The sequence below is a fragment of the Armigeres subalbatus genome, chromosome 3 (assembly GCF_024139115.2).
Source record: "Armigeres subalbatus isolate Guangzhou_Male chromosome 3, GZ_Asu_2, whole genome shotgun sequence".
NCBI classification, from domain to species: domain Eukaryota; kingdom Metazoa; phylum Arthropoda; class Insecta; order Diptera; family Culicidae; genus Armigeres; species Armigeres subalbatus.
In genome coordinates this window covers 334,181,157-334,198,003 of record NC_085141.1, presented here as the reverse complement: position 1 = coordinate 334,198,003, position 16,847 = coordinate 334,181,157, and the positions used below count along the sequence as shown (strand labels likewise).

General features: G+C 40.1%; 2 protein-coding genes across 4 annotated transcripts; both read right to left on the bottom strand.

Moving 5' to 3' along the window:
* Positions 1-4,929: 4,929 nt before the first annotated feature.
* On the bottom strand, positions 4,930-10,815 carry LOC134225714 (uncharacterized). Of its 3 annotated transcripts, none has more exons than XM_062706009.1 (4): positions 10,662-10,815; positions 8,970-9,814; positions 6,632-6,937; positions 4,930-6,569 (listed from the first exon to the last, which is right to left on the bottom strand). In XM_062706009.1, exons 2-4 carry the CDS (start codon positions 9,565-9,567, stop codon positions 5,698-5,700), a joined length of 1,776 nt encoding a protein of 591 aa, XP_062561993.1. In that variant the 5' UTR covers positions 9,568-9,814; positions 10,662-10,815; the 3' UTR covers positions 4,930-5,697. The 3 variants fall into 3 exon arrangements, with proteins under 3 accessions (XP_062561993.1, XP_062561992.1, XP_062561994.1); XM_062706008.1 differs by lacking the exon at positions 10,662-10,815 and adding an exon at positions 10,102-10,394; XM_062706010.1 differs by lacking the exon at positions 10,662-10,815 and adding an exon at positions 10,167-10,394.
* A 4,119-nt stretch (positions 10,816-14,934) lies between these two features.
* LOC134222745 (uncharacterized protein K02A2.6-like) lies at positions 14,935-16,011 on the bottom strand. The gene has a single exon (XM_062701906.1). The coding sequence runs from the start codon at positions 16,009-16,011 to the stop codon at positions 14,935-14,937; it is 1,077 nt and encodes a 358-aa protein (XP_062557890.1).
* Between the last annotated feature and the right edge of the window lie 836 nt (positions 16,012-16,847).

Genomic DNA, 16,847 nt, shown 5'->3' with positions numbered 1-16,847 from the left:
ATACCTGTCGTTTCTGTGAAAGGGACACGGAAGATTCGGAACATTTATTGTGTACATATGAAGCACTTTTCCAAAAAAGGCGCAAATTTTTCGATAAAGGACTAATACAACCATCAGATGTATGGATCTGGGTGCTGCGGATAGAGCCGCTTTTCTGCGCTCAAGCGAGTAGAGGGATATTTTGAACTAACTCTCATGAACAAAATTATTTTGCAGTTACTTGGCTGTCAAACATTTCCCGCTCTTCGAATTTCTCTTGCCACGCTGCATAAGGGCGCACAAATGCGCTAGGCTCTACATGACTTTACGATTGTTTACATACAATCATGCTCCAATCAGCTGCTGAATCTCGTGAAATTTCGTAATGAGTGCTTTTTAATTGCATTCCTACTAATTTTCCACTAGAAATATAATGTGAAAATATTTGTTACAAAGAATACAAAACTCAAAAAAAGTTTATTTTTAATTTTTCCTCAAATAATAACAATACTTCTCGATATTAGATCAGAAACTAACATAACCACAATCTTCAATGTTTGGCTCCGGCACAATATAAAAGTTTGGCTTCAGTTTGACAACCAAATCGATTCTATTGGCACCACCCAGGTATGGATGACTTCTCCCAGTAAGGCAATACATTTCATAAGATATGTTATACCTTATTGGGAAAATGCCTACAATCAGCAAGTGGAAGTCACTCAAATTCATAGTGATATGACACACTGACAAGGCACAAACATTAAAACGGGGCCTGCCACAATAGATCAACCAACTGGTCGTAGTGGAAAATGTACCCAACAAGGAAAGAAAAAAAAGGTCAAAATACGTATCTGTCAAGGTACAAGTGAAGACAGTGAAGACATTCCACTAAAAAGCTCAAAGTAATTTTCTTAACAAAGTCTAAAATGCGTTGCAGTTATCAACCTTATCAACCGACTAGTGTAAATGTGTTTTTACGTTTGGAATTTTAAGCCCGAGGCATTAGTCTATTATGTATAACTTGTGTTATTATCTGCATTTAGAAGTCGCAAAATTTATAAATTAGTAATCAAATTATATTTTCTATTCGCTGACTTGTTAATTGTCTACAAGTTTTTTTTTAAATCAGAAGGTAAGTCTTCAAATATTTTAAAAAGTCTTCAAAATGTCTTCATGAAATAAATGTCTTCACAGAGATTCAAATGTCTTCAAATTGAAGACATGTCTTCAAATCTGGCATCCCTGGTATTGCCTCTGTGGGTCTTATATTATCCATTCAAAGAATACATCAAACATCATAAGGCATTTTACGTGATATCATATGAAATGAAGCTATACGAAATGGTGAGACGACATCTGGGAAGGAGCGCCAAACATAACTCTGGTAATATATACACTGCCAAAAATATCTATATGAGATATATGTGCCACCGTTATAATTTTTTGCAATAGCTTCATCCTAATATAATCAATAGAACCACATATAAATTAAATAATTGCTAATTCGAGACCACACATAAAGTTTTTTTTTTTTGTCTTTATTAATGAGGTTTTCGGTCCTTGACCGGTTCACCTCAAAACACACATAAAGTTTATTTGGATATATATTTTATATGTAGTTCGCGTGGAGAATGGTTATGTGTGCGCTGATATACATCATAAGTTAAATCTATGGATTTTTGCCAATAAATATGTGTGGATTTTTAGGCTGTGAACCATTCCACCGATTCGTTTAACTTTTAGTTAAAATTTGACAGTTCGATGGTTATTTCGTCGTGGTTAAAAATAACCCTGCTCCGGAGCATGGTTAGATTTGACAGTTCGATAGTTAAACTTTGTTCGCGAGAAAATTGGCGCCAAATCATTTTCGTTCAGAATAACTATCAATGTGTCAAAATTCAAATGGGTCGGCTTCCGAATTTTTTTTTAACCATGAGGGGAAAATAACAGGGGGGTAATATGCGGTGCATCGCGCCTCCTCTGCATGTAGTATGAAGCAAATGTAAATAAACAATCCCACATTTTTTTCGTTAGTCAGCAGTAGTGTAGGTTAACCAATATCCTACAAGATTCCAGTTCGAAAAATGTTACACTTGCCAAGCGGGGTGGCCCAGGGCGGCCCGCCTTTCCCAAGCGGCGAGGCCCGGATAATACATCTTAGGTAGGCTTGATTTGTTCGTGGATGACAGGCTTACTCCCCCCTGGAAAATAACCATCGAAGTGTCAAATTTTAACTAAAAGTTAAACGAATCGGTGGAATGGTTCACAGCCTTAGTAGTGTAGTTATATCTCACAAGTTCCAATACTCACGCTTCCGATGACAACTGTCCGCCAGCTAAGTGTTGCGTACTTAGGATCTGTCTCATTTGGAGAATTAAACTTAAAAGTGACAGTTCGAAAATTAAAAAATCACCCCGTTATAAGAATGGCTGGTGCTACCCAGCAATTCCAATAGAACATCGATGGAAAATGATTCGATATCTGTCAAAAGTAATCTTGCTCTGCGAGCAGGGTTATTCGATAATTATGGAAATGTCACTTCTAAGTTTAATTTCAGATTAATTATCCAATTGAGACAGACCCTTAGCTAGTAGTGTAGCCTGAATACTGTTGTCATTCTGACATCAGCTAGAGTGAGGGGGTGCGGTATGTGGGCTTGTTTAGGATGTGGTGGGGTTTGACAGTGGGCTCTGTTGAACTTCTATAAAAAGCTTCAAGTATCCCGCAAACACGCCCTACCAAAACAACAGTGTGCCGCTCATAGCGCATTAGCCTATAGTCCTGGTGTTGGGTGGGACTTTGAACAAATTTGACCTAACTGATCTAGAATCTGTTCACCAAGGATTTGCGGTTCCAACAGCGTCTGTTCTGGCATCCAGCGGCTGCTGAATATGAAATGCTATTCCCCGGAAGCTATATCAGGGATGGCAACCCACTCCTGGTGAATAGAAACCTTAGGTCAACAACCTACAAACCGTTCGAAAAACCAACGAAGAAAAATCAAGAACTGATATAACGGCGACGAATTTTGGCATAAAACAATGGACACGAATTTGGAACATGGAATGTTTTAACGTTAGCTCAGCAGGGTAAGCTAGCACAATTCGCCAGCGAGGCATTGCGCATGAAGCTCGAAATCCTGCGACTGAGTGAAATCCGCTGGCCAAACTTTGGGGAACGCAAACTACCTTCCGGACAAGTATTGTTATTTTCCAGTTTTCGAGGTGTAGCAGATAAGATCAGGTTTATAAAGAATTAAAGAAAATATTCACTTTATTCAGTTAATATCCAATTAGGATATTAGAAAATATTCTTTTGAAGAATATTTCGATTAAACGTGTAGCGAGCTATCTTAAATTGTAAGATATTGTGATTCCATACAGCAAGAAAGATTTCGGGATTGTAAGACATTATGATTCTATCCAGCAAGATTTCGGGATGATCGTGTTAGAGCCAAATGAGAATCAGTTTACTGAGACGCGACGAACGGTCGAGACTAGAAATCTCGATCAGGTAACAACTAACAACACGACGAAACAACGCTCCCCGGCACCGAGGAGTTGGTGTCCTACCAATGAAAATAAATACTAAGGTATGGAAATCCATATACTGTGTGCGTGCCTTTCGTGTATGGCGAAAAACCTTTCACTACTACATTCGAACGAGCACCCATAAGAAGCCGTGCAAATATGTACGTCACCATTTGCTGTTTACATTTTCTATCATCCACTAATACACTTGCATTTGGTCTTCTTCCTCACCTTCTATCTATTCTCATTGGTGTCCTACTAAGCGCCTAGGCCAATAGAATGTTCTCTTTTACAAGCTTTATTTAACCCGTTTTTCAAAGTGTAAGAAGTCGACATAGATTCAAACTGCTTGAAACATTCGTACAATATGTAATTTTTGTTGATAGCTCAACCGATACGGTAGATCAGGCTTGTAAAATGTCATCTGCATGTCATTTGACTAATTTGTTCATAACTTTCTTTAGAAGCCAAATTTTTTGCATAATTTTAGATTTACTCAATTTACTCAACGCTTGAGTAAGGCTATATTTTTGTCCAAGGGTACATTGCTCTAAATATAACATCTTAGGCTGGAGAGTGAAAACTCTCCAAAATGTCACGTGTCATTTGACATAATGTCATTTGAATGACATTTTGCCTCCCACGCCCCAGATTACATATTTACAGCAATGTCTTGTTAGACAAAGTTGTAGGCACATTTAAGCGCTATAAGTTCGTCATACATCATGAATTGATAGCTACCTTCTGGTAAAAGTTCTGGGAAAATTATACAAACGAATGCAAATGACATTTTACAACAATGCGGTAGATACTGCAGGCTTAGAATTCCATCTAGATACAGAAGTCTGAAATATTCTTCATAATGTAGATATTTTAACACAAGCATGACCAAAGCAAACATTCCGCATGGTAGTTAAGGGCGCCAACAAAGGACTTAAAAACCACTATGGTGCAAATGGTTCATGAGACGTTCACTCAAAATAGCAATGTGTTTCTTAAGAGATATTAAGTACGGAGTTTTACCTACGATAAAGAATCATTTACAAAGCAATCGTTTAAGCTAGAAAATGAAAAATCGTGGTTTTGGTTTATAAGCCGTAATCATATGTTACGCGAGAAATAAGACAGTTAAAAAAAATGCCATCGAATAAAAAAAAATTATCAACCTTAAATAAAATTTAACAAAAAAACTCATTCGTTACAAATCCAGACTTTTCTTTTTTAACATAAACTACGTCGATATACGTCAATAATAAGTGAATGGCCTTAGGTAACAATAAATAACGGTTTATTTTTCAGAATTATTGTTAGTAAGCAGTACGGAACTTACCACATAGAAACGATGTGGTTTAAAATTACACATAAATACAACATAAAAAAGAATAGGATTTCTTTTCAAAACTTGTTAGTGAAAAACCAATTTTGTAGGTACTATTACAGGTTCATCATAGTGGTATCAGTGTTGTAATATATTTTTCAAAAATAAATTATTCGCAATACAGAGAAGAGTTATATCGTCGTATGTTTGTGTTAGTCCGTGTATGTTTGTTAGAAATACATAAAATAAATCTGTAACAAGTGTCGTTTGTTTCTTGTTTGTTGTTGCCCTCTGCTCTTTTGATTTTGTTTGTGGTTTCCAACTATGGTGATGTTTTTTCATATCTCTAAGTTTCAATTTTCACTTGAAGCGTTTTTTCTTCTAATTCTTCTAACAAATATTTGATTTTCTCAAAATGAGCGTCACTCTTCTACTACATGCTACTAAGCTAGTTTTTATTAGATTCTATATCTTCTTAAAGCTATACTCTAGTAGTATTACATATGCTTGGTGTTGCTCTCTACACAACTCACGTTACACGCTAAATTCGGTCTAAACAGGTGCAAGTTAGTCTCATCATTGGTTGTTGTTGTTTTTTGGTTTCCAAGTTTAAAACTTTAAAGCGTCATCACTAGAAATCAGTTTTGTTTTATAGAAAACTTTGCCTTCCACATTAGCCCCACTAAAGTAAATTTGTCTTGTGCGTGTATTTTTTTCTGGATGAGGCTACTCCCCAACCAAGAAAACTATTTTGCGGTGCATTTAAAATTGTTTTCACTCTCACTAACAGTGACTCTACCATGTTTCTAGAAAATTTGGCTAATAGATTCCACTCGCTGTCAAGCGTTTGTAAAATTAAAAGTTTAAAACTTAATGATCTTCTGATAAGGCCTTCGAAATTTCGTTTCTAATCCTGACACTAATTTCTTCGTTACTAGTATCACTAGGTTTCAGTTTAAAAATTGATATGTAATCCGATTTGGTTTTGATTATCTTGGTCAGGGCTTCACACTGCTCTTGTGGAAGCTCTAGCACTGCATCTATGAGCGGTGCTACGCTCTCGTGTTCGTCCTTGGAAGCAAAGATTATGTACGCCACTTTGATTCCCAACTTGAACCCATTGCCTATACAAATACTATCCGCCAAGCTAAGGCTCATCTTGAATTTGTCCTGGTTCCTCATAGCCTCATAAACTTTCAACAACATCTCGGCCAAATCATTTCCGGGAAGCATCTCAATTTCGGCTTCCTTCGAAATAAGTCGGACCAAATCCACATCGCTTTCGCATAGCAGTCTTAACTCACCAAAAGCCTCTCGATCCTGATCGTTTCCTATGGCCTGTAAGATATCAAACAACTTCTCCACTTCCTCCGGTTCTAACTTCAGCACCGTTTCGATATCGAACTTCAACCCATCGATTGTGATCGCCTTGGTGTCCAGTTTATCCGAAGCGATCGTAACATTGTTCTGCAATGAGTGCTTCACGATTCGCAATCCTATATCAATCGCTCGTGAATCGTTGTTGAAATATTCACAGAAGTGATCCTCAAAGCCGAATAGCTTCAACGCCACGATCGCGTTGTTCTTCATCATCAGCTCAGCCTGGCGGATGCTGATCACCGTCTTGGTCCAGAAGCAGATCGAGGCCGCGTGTGCTAGACGCGTTTCAATACTAGCATTGTAGTAGTTGGAATGCATCGCCGACAACGTATCACAAATCACCAAATCGCTGATGATGTTTCCTGAAACGAATAACAATGATGACACAAAACCAACGAACCACCCACGACTTGGTTCCGCTTACCTGTTTCGTTGATGAAGTTGCACACTTTGAATCCGGTGGCAATACTGTGGCTGGTGGAAGCGACCCCCGAGAGGGCCGATATGTGCGGCATGGTCCCAAAGGTGAGCACGTGAGCCGTCAAGCTGAGCCACGCCGTACGGGACTCGGAGTCGCTCAAGGGATTCAACGACTCCTGGTGGGCGCTTTTATCGCGTAGTACGTCGATCGATCGCCCCGTCGCGTAGATGGCCGAACCGACACTGGCCGCGATGAATGGGGCGGCCATTCCACCCGACAGGAAGATGGCACCCGTGGCGCCGGCGATTCCTGGGTGATAATAAAACGGGGTAGATTACAATCATAACAATAAAGCTGATCATATGCCGCATCAAAATCAAATACATATGTTTCAATATTTTTAGGTTCCCACGTCTAGACTCGCTGGACTGTGGATATACAACGGTAATTCAATTTGCAAAAAAGAGCTTACCGCGGTGGAGGTTGATACTCAGATTCTGATGGCTTTCCGTAATCGTAACATTTAAGTGGTCTTGTTGTGTAAGAATTACTACGCCTATCTAGAGAGTAGGAGGTTGAGGGTTCGAGTGCCTCCAAGACACGTGGTTTCTTTTTCGCAAATTGCATACCAATTTGTTCATTTCGAATTATGTTCTGTGCATATGCGCAGCCAAGATGTTCAACAAAAAAAGTTCAATTATGTTGCAGCAATTTAAATATTACTTGATTTGGTCGTACATAAGTCAAAGAAACTTGTCGTGATTATCCGTTGTCCATCGCGATCTTCATCGTACAATAAAATTATCACAGACAAACAGACATAACACATTGAACATTAACTCATCAAATTCATCGTCGTTTAAACACTAACGACATCTGTTGTTTTCAATTGGTTGGGCAAATCACGACCCAGATGGCGGTATTGAGCAAACGTCAAACTCGAGCAAATCCGATGCGCGCGCCACGAGTGATCGATTGGCCAACTAATGATTATTTGACTTGACCGGTAAATCAGCGAACGAGGAAATTTGACGAGTGTTATGCTGCCCCTATTCGCATAAGCGTCCCATGTCAGTTTTTATCAACTTGAGAAATATGCCGTTGAATTTTCCAAACTCGTTTTACATGGAGAAATTGAAAAAAATCTAATAAATCGATATAACCAGCTATCTTTCTGAAAATTTGGCATGATATTCTTTATCTGTATACGTTGCTATGGAAGAATTGAATGGACCATAATTACATTGATGTTTTGTGCGAAAGTGTATCAAAATCTGGAATGTGACTGTTATGCGAATAAATAGCAAGATGGGACAACACAAGTGGGTTTTGATTTTCAAATTTCTATAACAAAGCCTATTATTTTATCAGTTTTTCTTAAAGATGATTTCATGTTAAGCTTATTTTTGAAAGAAAATCGAAATCGTCAAAAATCGACATGGGACTCTTATGCGAATTGCGGCAGTATGTCTGTTTGTCTGTGAAATTACTTTCATCTCTTGTTATTAAAGCCAGTCACTTGCTTGTCTAGTATTTTCTGCTGATCGAACACTTGCAGGATTGAAAACATTTGCAGAAATTTCTCCTTAATCGGCGACGATTATGAAAATAATTTTCCTATACAATCCATCTGGTTGTTAGCTTTACCATACTGCCGCTAACCGCAAGTCGAGCACATCTGTATATGGACTCCATATACAGATGTGCTCAACTTGCGGTTAGCGGCAGCATAGTTCTCTCAACTAAGCTTGTTGGATTTGTTTGACTGTTTGTCTATGGAGTCTGTGCTGAAGATCTTCAAAAAACAAAACTTACTACCAGAATGTATGTAATTAAGAGTGGCGACACTGTCAGAATTGAAATAAAATTCATCTGTCATTCCGATACAAAAATCGTGCTCCAAACGAGCAGGAGACCTGTCAAATGCGGCACATGTGGCCACTCTTATTTACATACACTCTGCTTACTACTACTGCCAAACCTACTCGGTTGACATTGCACAAAACAATACGTGTGAAAGAGTTGGTTTTAAAAATAGATTGCGTGAGTTCGGCTATGTGTCTGGTGTTGGAAATTTGATCTCATCTCATCTGAGAAGCGGAGGACGACGGAGGTCCTTCGTAGCTTAGTGGGGAAAGCAGCTTTCTAGCTGGTACTGGTTTCTTGGGATCGAATCCCGAAAAAAAAGTGGTTACGGTCCAATACATTTTTCGAATCAAATCTTTCACATGTTGTGCAATTGCACAAATCGAGTTTCTGATATAGTAATTAATTTCAACTCTGGGTGGCTTATACACGGAATATAGGCAATGAACTTTGATTGTACAAAACTTATAGTTACCAATGATCCCGGTGGCTATATCCAACGCCTTGAAGTAGTAATTCTTCCACGCTGGAGTCTTGCAAATGTCGTAAACTACATTCTTCAAGTTGGTAGCCTCCAGCCGCCCCTCTTTGGGGTACATCATCTCCGCCGAGGGGTACTTGTTGTTCTTCAGAAAATCATTGAAATCCTGATACACCCTCCCAATGGAGTCAATAAACTTCGGCTCGGTGTCCGTCGCTTGCTGGAATTGATACCGAAATAATGGCACTTCGTACAACTTTTCCTCGCTGTACAGCTCGATGGGTAGAATCGTTAGCCGACAGGTCACGTTCCGGTGGATACCGTTGTACATCTGTTGCACCAGCTTGTCGATAGTTTTGTACGATTCCTCGTCGTAGAAGCACAGCTGTTCCATGTATTCCAGCTGCAGCTCCTCGTCGGTCCACTGGTTCGGGTCCTTCATGGTGAGGCTCAGTGCATAGCCCAGGGTGTTCTCCAGACTGGCACCCTGAAGCAGCTGAGGTTCATCTCCGCGGCAGCTGCCACCTCTGTTCAGAAACTTTTTCATGTTTTCCTGAGCCCGATCGATCCATTCTTCGCGAGAGATATCCATTTTTCTGTGCGGGTGTATTCAATAATGGTCTACGATGTGAGAAAATGTACACCACTTTAGAAGGTGCGGGTACTTATAGTATAGTAGTTTTCTATCAACAGTGTGCTGATAATATGGGATGATCTCATTCGTGGAAGCACTGTCCGTGGTAGAAGCGATAAAAGATGTGGGTGGAAGGTAGTATGTGCGCAACGATGAAGATTGAAGTGGAAGTCATTATCCACTGCTGATGCAGGCTCGAAAATGTCTGAAAAAAAGTTTGAAATAATTAGTTATTCTTATGCGCGCTCTTATTGTCACTGTTAGAATTAAAGAAACGCATCATCAGATACTTATTCAGTTTTACTTTAAAATTTCTCAAATGTATTGTTAGTCGCTGTCAAATGGCACAGATTTGCGAAAAATCAATAAAATGCAATCAATACCGAGTTTTTACATCGTAACCTTGGAATAGTAAAATTTACCATCAACAAAGTAACAAAGTGCAGAGAAATCTTTGACATAGCACCTTGTTACATAAATAATAGAACTCACAATTTCTCCAGTGGCCGTGCTGGAATTAATTGCGCGCTTCTTCAATTTGAACTGATTTCAATCACCTCACGTTACTGAAGAACAACACAAGGAGTCATTCTCAAGCAAATTTGTGATCAGTTATCAGCTGTAATAATTGAAATTGCATTACTGCAACTAATTAGAAGCCAGCAATCAAACACAATGAGTATTGATGTGGACCGGATCGAAAAAACACACAAGCGATAACTTAGCACTCGCATGTAGGAAGCACGAACGTCGTACCTACAGTCGCGACGGAAAACGAATGATGACGATGGGCATTCGGTTCATATGTACGAACCTACACACAATCCAGGAGGTAATCCACGAAAGGATGTGAGTGATGACGATGAGGTATGGGGTAGCAGAGCTGATATGAAAAACATTGTGCGGTGGAAGCTCCTCCCCCGCGGACCTTCATTAGCCAACCATCACATTCTTCTAGCTCATCAGCCATGCACTCGTTTGACTCATTACGGTTTCTCTGTTTATTTTGATGTAAGCAAATATATGTATAGATACCACTGACTTTTACTTACTTTTTACATCGACACCTTTCGTTGTTTGCTGTTTTGATATAGCTATCGCTCGCAGCCCCCTATCACACAACCTACGCGGCCGCAATGTTCAAAACAATCTATGCGCGATTTAGTCAGTGGAAACAAAGAAGACTAGTATGCTACAAAGAAGATAAATTTGAGCAAAACAAAGAGCTGTCATATTATTTTTCGAAATGGCGTTACTAGCGTTACGCTATGCTCCGTTTCCTTGTGTTTGTTTCCTTTGTACTAGAATCAAGCCCGCAGTCTGTTTGTCATAATGACAAATATTTGTCAAGTTTATCCGGACATCTATCAGACTGATTAGAAAACGGCATGGATTTCAGGCTGAATTGACAAATATTTGTCATCATGACAAACAGTGTACTGAGGGCTTAAGAGATCGGCGAAGGCGCCATCTTGTTTCCAATCGAACCGTCAAAAGTGACTTGTCTACTTTTTGCACCCATAAGAAGAAAGCAAAAAGTTTAAGTGCTGCAGGCATCATTTTCACGATTCCATGCATTTTCATACATTGCCATTTTTACAGTTTTTAACTCCGCCGGTCTCTGGTTATAGGGTTGCTACTTGTTTGTACCACCAATTAGTCTATAGTGTTCCCACTTCCCAAATATGAAAAAACAACCCTCCAAAACTATCCGCTTATATTTTCTGAACAATGCTCCTCGTCACCGCAGAAACACGTCCACCTCGCTCACGGCTCAATCCAATTCTCCCCGTCTTCAACTCTCCCATACTATTCGTAAACTCTCCAATTTCCCATCATACGTAGGTCTGTTAGAGCTCATGGATGAATCATAAGAAGGTGTGCACACAAGATTGTTTATATGGTTTCTTACCCCATTCCCGGCCTAACATGCGTACGACTGCATTATTTAATTGATATTTATGACAGGAAGCAACTTTTCCTGAATTTTGTGGGCTGTATAATACTACATTGGGGTTCAGTTCTGCTTAAAAAATAGCTATTCGTGCTAAATATCGTTCAAAAAAGCTTTTATTTGATTTAAAATAACGATGTGCAGCACTCATTTCAGTCATAGCGATTTGCCATTCCGGCACACGTAAACCAGTTCCCGGCCTAAACAAAATTTTACTCGATCTCTCTACATTTTACTCTCATTTTCTCTCGGGACGGTAGGAAATGAGACGTAAACAAAAATATGCAAGTTCCACGACAACAAGATGCCAGATGGTATTATTCATAATCATTTTTATTTGGTTGAGAAGATATATTTACTTATCCAAATTCCTTCCAAACACTTTTTGAAATCGAGAGAATTATAAATAACATGATAGCGTCAACGACAGACAGTTTTCCTATTAACGATGAAGGATCATTTTCATACTCCTGGCCTTTTGGCAGCACGGTGCTGCTAGAAGTTCATGGGCCGAGGTGATTTTTTGTTCGGTTTGAGAATACATTTTAAAATGTATTCTAATATGTTTAAGGTGATTATACAATCAAGCCATGTGGTGAATTTCAAATTCACCACACGGTTTTCTAATCCTATTATCAAACGTTCAAAACCAGCGTAATATTTTTTGTACAATGCTGAAATTAAAGTCGATTGCTTAGCATGAGTAATCAAACGATCTACAGATGTTGTGATCCTCATGGGCGTCGTTGTTCTCTCAATTCGTGCTCTTGAAAAATCACTAGAAAAAGCACGTGGTTACCAAGATGGCCGATTTGTGGCTTTGTTATATAACCACCTTAAATAAGTTCTAGTGAAACGAACTATTAGGAAGAATTGAAGTGCGTGTGTTTAGAATTATGGTGTAGTGATTAACAACTTAAAGCAATGGTTGTATCGAGCTCTGTGACGATTTTCAGGTAGGTGTTTATTTGATGATACCGTTTTGTAAAAGTGGAAAGAATCACTCCGGCTCAGTGGTGTAGCAACGGAGAGCGAAGTTTTGAAATCTACATTGCTATTTTCTACAATTGGATCAATTAGGAGTAAAACAAGTGGTTGAAATATATTGAGTATTGTGAAAGATAAATGGGAGACTTTTTAAAAATTATCAATCATAAACCTACGGCTTCCAAACAGCATAAATCATTAGTTTTCTGAGCAGTGAGCCGGGAATCGGGTCCATAGGGCCAAGTAGTGATTTACCCTATGTATTTATTTAGAACCCTACATCCCTTCCTTTCTTTGAAATAACAATAAATCTGAAATCAATCAACAATATCAACATAATCTTTCAACAACTTCGACTCTGTTCGAGATCGCTTTGTTCTTATAAGTCCTTCTCCTTCCTTTGTTTGTACATCTTCAACATTGTCATCACTTCCTCCTGGCACAGTTATGTCAACCGGGGGTTCCGCTTCAGAAACTGAAGTATGACTTTGTGGTATAGCTTTTAAATGTGCTGCGCTTCTCCTTACTGTCTTTCCACTAGATGAACTTTGCAAAGTAACATCGGTTCCTTTCTTCTGAATTACCTCGAATGGCTCTGGCGCCAAATTAGTACTTAGCTTGTTTTTCTTCTTGATCTGCTCAATCAACACTTTGTCACCCACATGAATTTGACTAGATTTTGCTCTTCTCTTCGTATCAGCATAGTGCTTGCCTTTTTCTTTTTGGACACTGTCCCGATCTCTTACCTCGCCATCTTCAACAACTACTGTTGGCACAATAGGTAGCTTCGTTCTTAAACGGCGTCCAAACATGAGTTCTGACGGTGGTTTCCCAGTTGTTGTGTGGTTGGCAGCGTGATACATGAGGAGATATTGTCGTAATTCCTTACGCCAATCTTTACCAAGCTCTTGTGCTATCTTCAATCTCTTGAGTATAGAACGATTTTGCCGTTCAACCTCCCCGTTCATCTGGGGCCAATATGGAATGGTGCTCACCAACTGAATTCCGTGTTCGGTACAAAACATCTTAAACTCTTCGGATGATAATTGAGGTCCGTTATCAGCCCACATCGAAATCGGTATACCGTAACGTGAAAATATTGTTAGCAGTTCATCAATGGTTGCTTTGGTTGATATATCCATCATTTCAACTACCTCTACGTAGCGGCTGTAATAATCGACACATACTAACAAATGTTCTCCTTCCGGAAGAGGGCCCAGAAAATCTATGGCAATTTGCTCCCAGGCACGAGACGGCAGTTCCTTCCTAATCATTGGCTCCGGAGGATTGGGAGCCGCTACCAATGAATATCCCCGACAGTTTCTAACGAAGTCTTCCACGTTTTGATCGAATTTCGACCACCAGTCACACGATCTCAAATGTCCTTTCATAATCCTAACGCCTGGGTGTCCTTCATGTGCAAGTTCAAGAACTCGCCTACTAGCTTCTTCAATTTCTTCCCATTTCAGAGGAATTGCTGAAACAGTAGCATTGGCTATCTCATTGATTGTAAATTCTTCTGTCTCATCAAATGGAGTAACCACCTCTGTGGATAGGCGAGAAAAAACATCAGCAAGATTATCTTTACCGGATATGAAAACCAATAACGGAATCCTTGCAATAGCAGCACCCATCGCTCAATTCGAGCACAGGGGCGTGAAGTGTGTGAAAACAGAAAAGTCAGTGCTTTGCAGTCAGTCAGTAGTCTGAATTCCCTTCCGATTAAATAGGTTTGAAATCGCTCAACGCTCCATACAAGTGCCAACACTTCCTTTTCCGTCTGACAGTACCGACGTTCAGTATCTGTCAAAGATTTTGATGCATAGCAGATCACCCTCGATTCTCCAAGTTTATTCGTCTGGATTAGCACCGCTCCCAGGACATATGGGCTGGCGTCGGCTACCACGGAAGTTTCGTCTTCAAGCTTATAGAAACCTAAAACGCTTGCATTCAAAAGAAGCATTTTGATTTCATTGAACGCATGTTCTTCCTTTTCACCCCACTGGAACTTAACGCTCTTTTGGGTTAATCTTCGGAGCGGCTCGTCCAACGTGGCCAGATTGGGTATAAATTTTCCCATATATTTCGCCAAACCCAAGAAGCTCCTGACTTCGCTGTCATTTACGGGCCGACGGAACTTTGAAATTGTTTCTAATTTAGTCGCAGAAGGATGAATTCCTTCCGGAGATATTCCATATCCAAGAAACTCGAATTCAGTTACTCGAAACTTGCATTTACTCCAATTTAAGACAACTCCCTTTTCTTCAAAACGGTTGAGTATCTAAAACATTTGAGTACATTATTAATAAAAACTTTTCTTCTTTTCAGATGAGTGATAATGATTTATTTAAAATTCAGTTGAAATAACAAAATACAGAAACAGTTTATACCTTTTTTAAACGAGAGTCATGCTCTTCTACGGTACGACCTTCAACTCCTACATAGTCGAGATACCAATATGCTCCAACACAGTCAGCGAGCATCTCGTCCATTGTGCGCTGAAATATCTCGGGAGCGGACACGAGGCCAAAAGGCAAACGCTTGAAGCGGTAAAGCCCTCGATGCGATATGAAGGTTACGACATCTCTGGATGCTTCATCCAGTTCCAACAGGAAGAAGGCATCTTTGACGTCCAACGTGCTCCACACATTTCCCCGCCCTACTTTAGCCAGCACATCTTCTATTACCGGCATGGGATGGCGGTCTCGGATTACTGCTTGATTCACACGTCTCAAGTCAACACAGAGTCTTATCTCGCCGTTCGCCTTATTTGCCACCACTAAGGGAGAGACCCATGTTGCTGGGCCGGACTTTTTCTCGATGATATCCCTTGCCAATAGATCATCCAACTTTTTATTGACAGCATCCTCCAGTGGAATAGGAATTCGACGGAGCGGTTGAAATACCGCTACAATATTCGGATCCATCTGGATATGAATTTGCACACCCTTTATCTTCGGAAAAGGTGACAGATCCTGATCGATTGGTTGTGTAACTTGATGAATATCTATGCCAACTTTGAGGACGCCAAGTTCTTTCGCAGTTGTGTCTCCAAGAAGGTTTCGTTGACCCTTGGCAACGACGAAAAAATCGGCGTTGATTGTTCGACCACCGACGGTGATGGAGGCGCTGAATGTTCCAAGAATTTCTAAAGGAGTTTGACTTCCATACGCTTTTAGTATTTTAGAGCTGCCCTTCTGACAATTACAGACGTCGACGCGTTTAGTCTTCAATAGCTCCCATGAATCTGCAGTTATCAGATTTGCGTCCGATCCAGAATCGACGAACATTTCGAGATCAATTCTGCCAATTATGCAATCAATCACATTACTGCTATTTCCCAGATGAAATGAGTAGTATACCTTTTTATCTTGATTTTCTGATGGAAGTTCATCCTTACTGACATCGACTTGCTGTACTGGAACTGTGTCAATTGCACGGACTCCAGCTGACGGAACCATTTTCGGGCTGCTCGAAGCTTGGTTTTCTCTTTTCGGCAATCTTTCTCGAAATGCCCAAGGCGCCCACAGCGATGACATGTCTTTCCTTTCGCTGGACAAGTAGGTGTAGTCGATGTGTGTCCGTGCTGACCACATGAATAACAATTCATGACTGTACTTCCTTAGAAAACGGCTTTGTTATGGAAACTACCGACGATACGATTTTTGTTTTTGAAAAACTGATTCGTGTCGAGTTTCTGTATTTTCCGTATTTCAAATTGCTGTGGATCCGGTCGTGATGAAGCAGTGCTTATTTCCTTTTCTTGAGATCGTACACTTTCCAACGATACTCCCAAGGACTCGATGTCAGCGAGGGTCTGATCTTTCTCCAGAATACGACGTCGGAGTTCTTGGGACGAACATCCTTCTACAATAACATCAGTTAACATCATCTCTTCTATCGGTGCACGCACTTCAGGAGGATATTTATCCAGCCCACAATCAGCGAGTTGTTGACGCAAACGTAGAACGAACTGAGGGAATCGTTCGTTGACGCCTTGCTTTACCTTCCGAAGCTTATACCTCTCCAGTACTTCCTGCCGACGTGGTTTAAAAAACGCATCTAGGCATTCCACTGCTTTGCTGTACCACGGTTTTTCTAATAAGACAACGGGGAAATCTTCAGTTCCATCGAGGCTCCTGAATACTTTCTGCAATTGGGGTCCTCCCAAGTGTAGCATTTTAGCACGTCATTTTCTCATCATTGTGGAGCGGCTACCCGCCACATTTTTCTCACCGGCTACCCGCCACGGCTATCTTTACAAGCATTGTGCATTGGCAACCCGCCACAATCACAA

What these genes read in the sequence shown, in the direction of transcription:
- LOC134222745 (XM_062701906.1), bottom strand. Translation starts at nt 16,011, where the DNA reads ATGGTTCCGTCAGCTGGAGTCCGTGCAATTGACACAGTTCCAGTACAG.
- LOC134225714 (XM_062706009.1), bottom strand. Translation starts at nt 9,567, where the DNA reads ATGGATATCTCTCGCGAAGAATGGATCGATCGGGCTCAGGAAAACATG. An exon ending in TATAGCCACCGGGATCATTG is followed by an intron (nt 6,938 to 8,969) that starts GTAACTATAAGT and finishes ATTATCACCCAG; the next exon opens with GAATCGCCGGCGCCACGGGT. An exon ending in CAACTTCATCAACGAAACAG is followed by an intron (nt 6,570 to 6,631) that starts GTAAGCGGAACC and finishes TATTCGTTTCAG; the next exon opens with GAAACATCATCAGCGATTTG.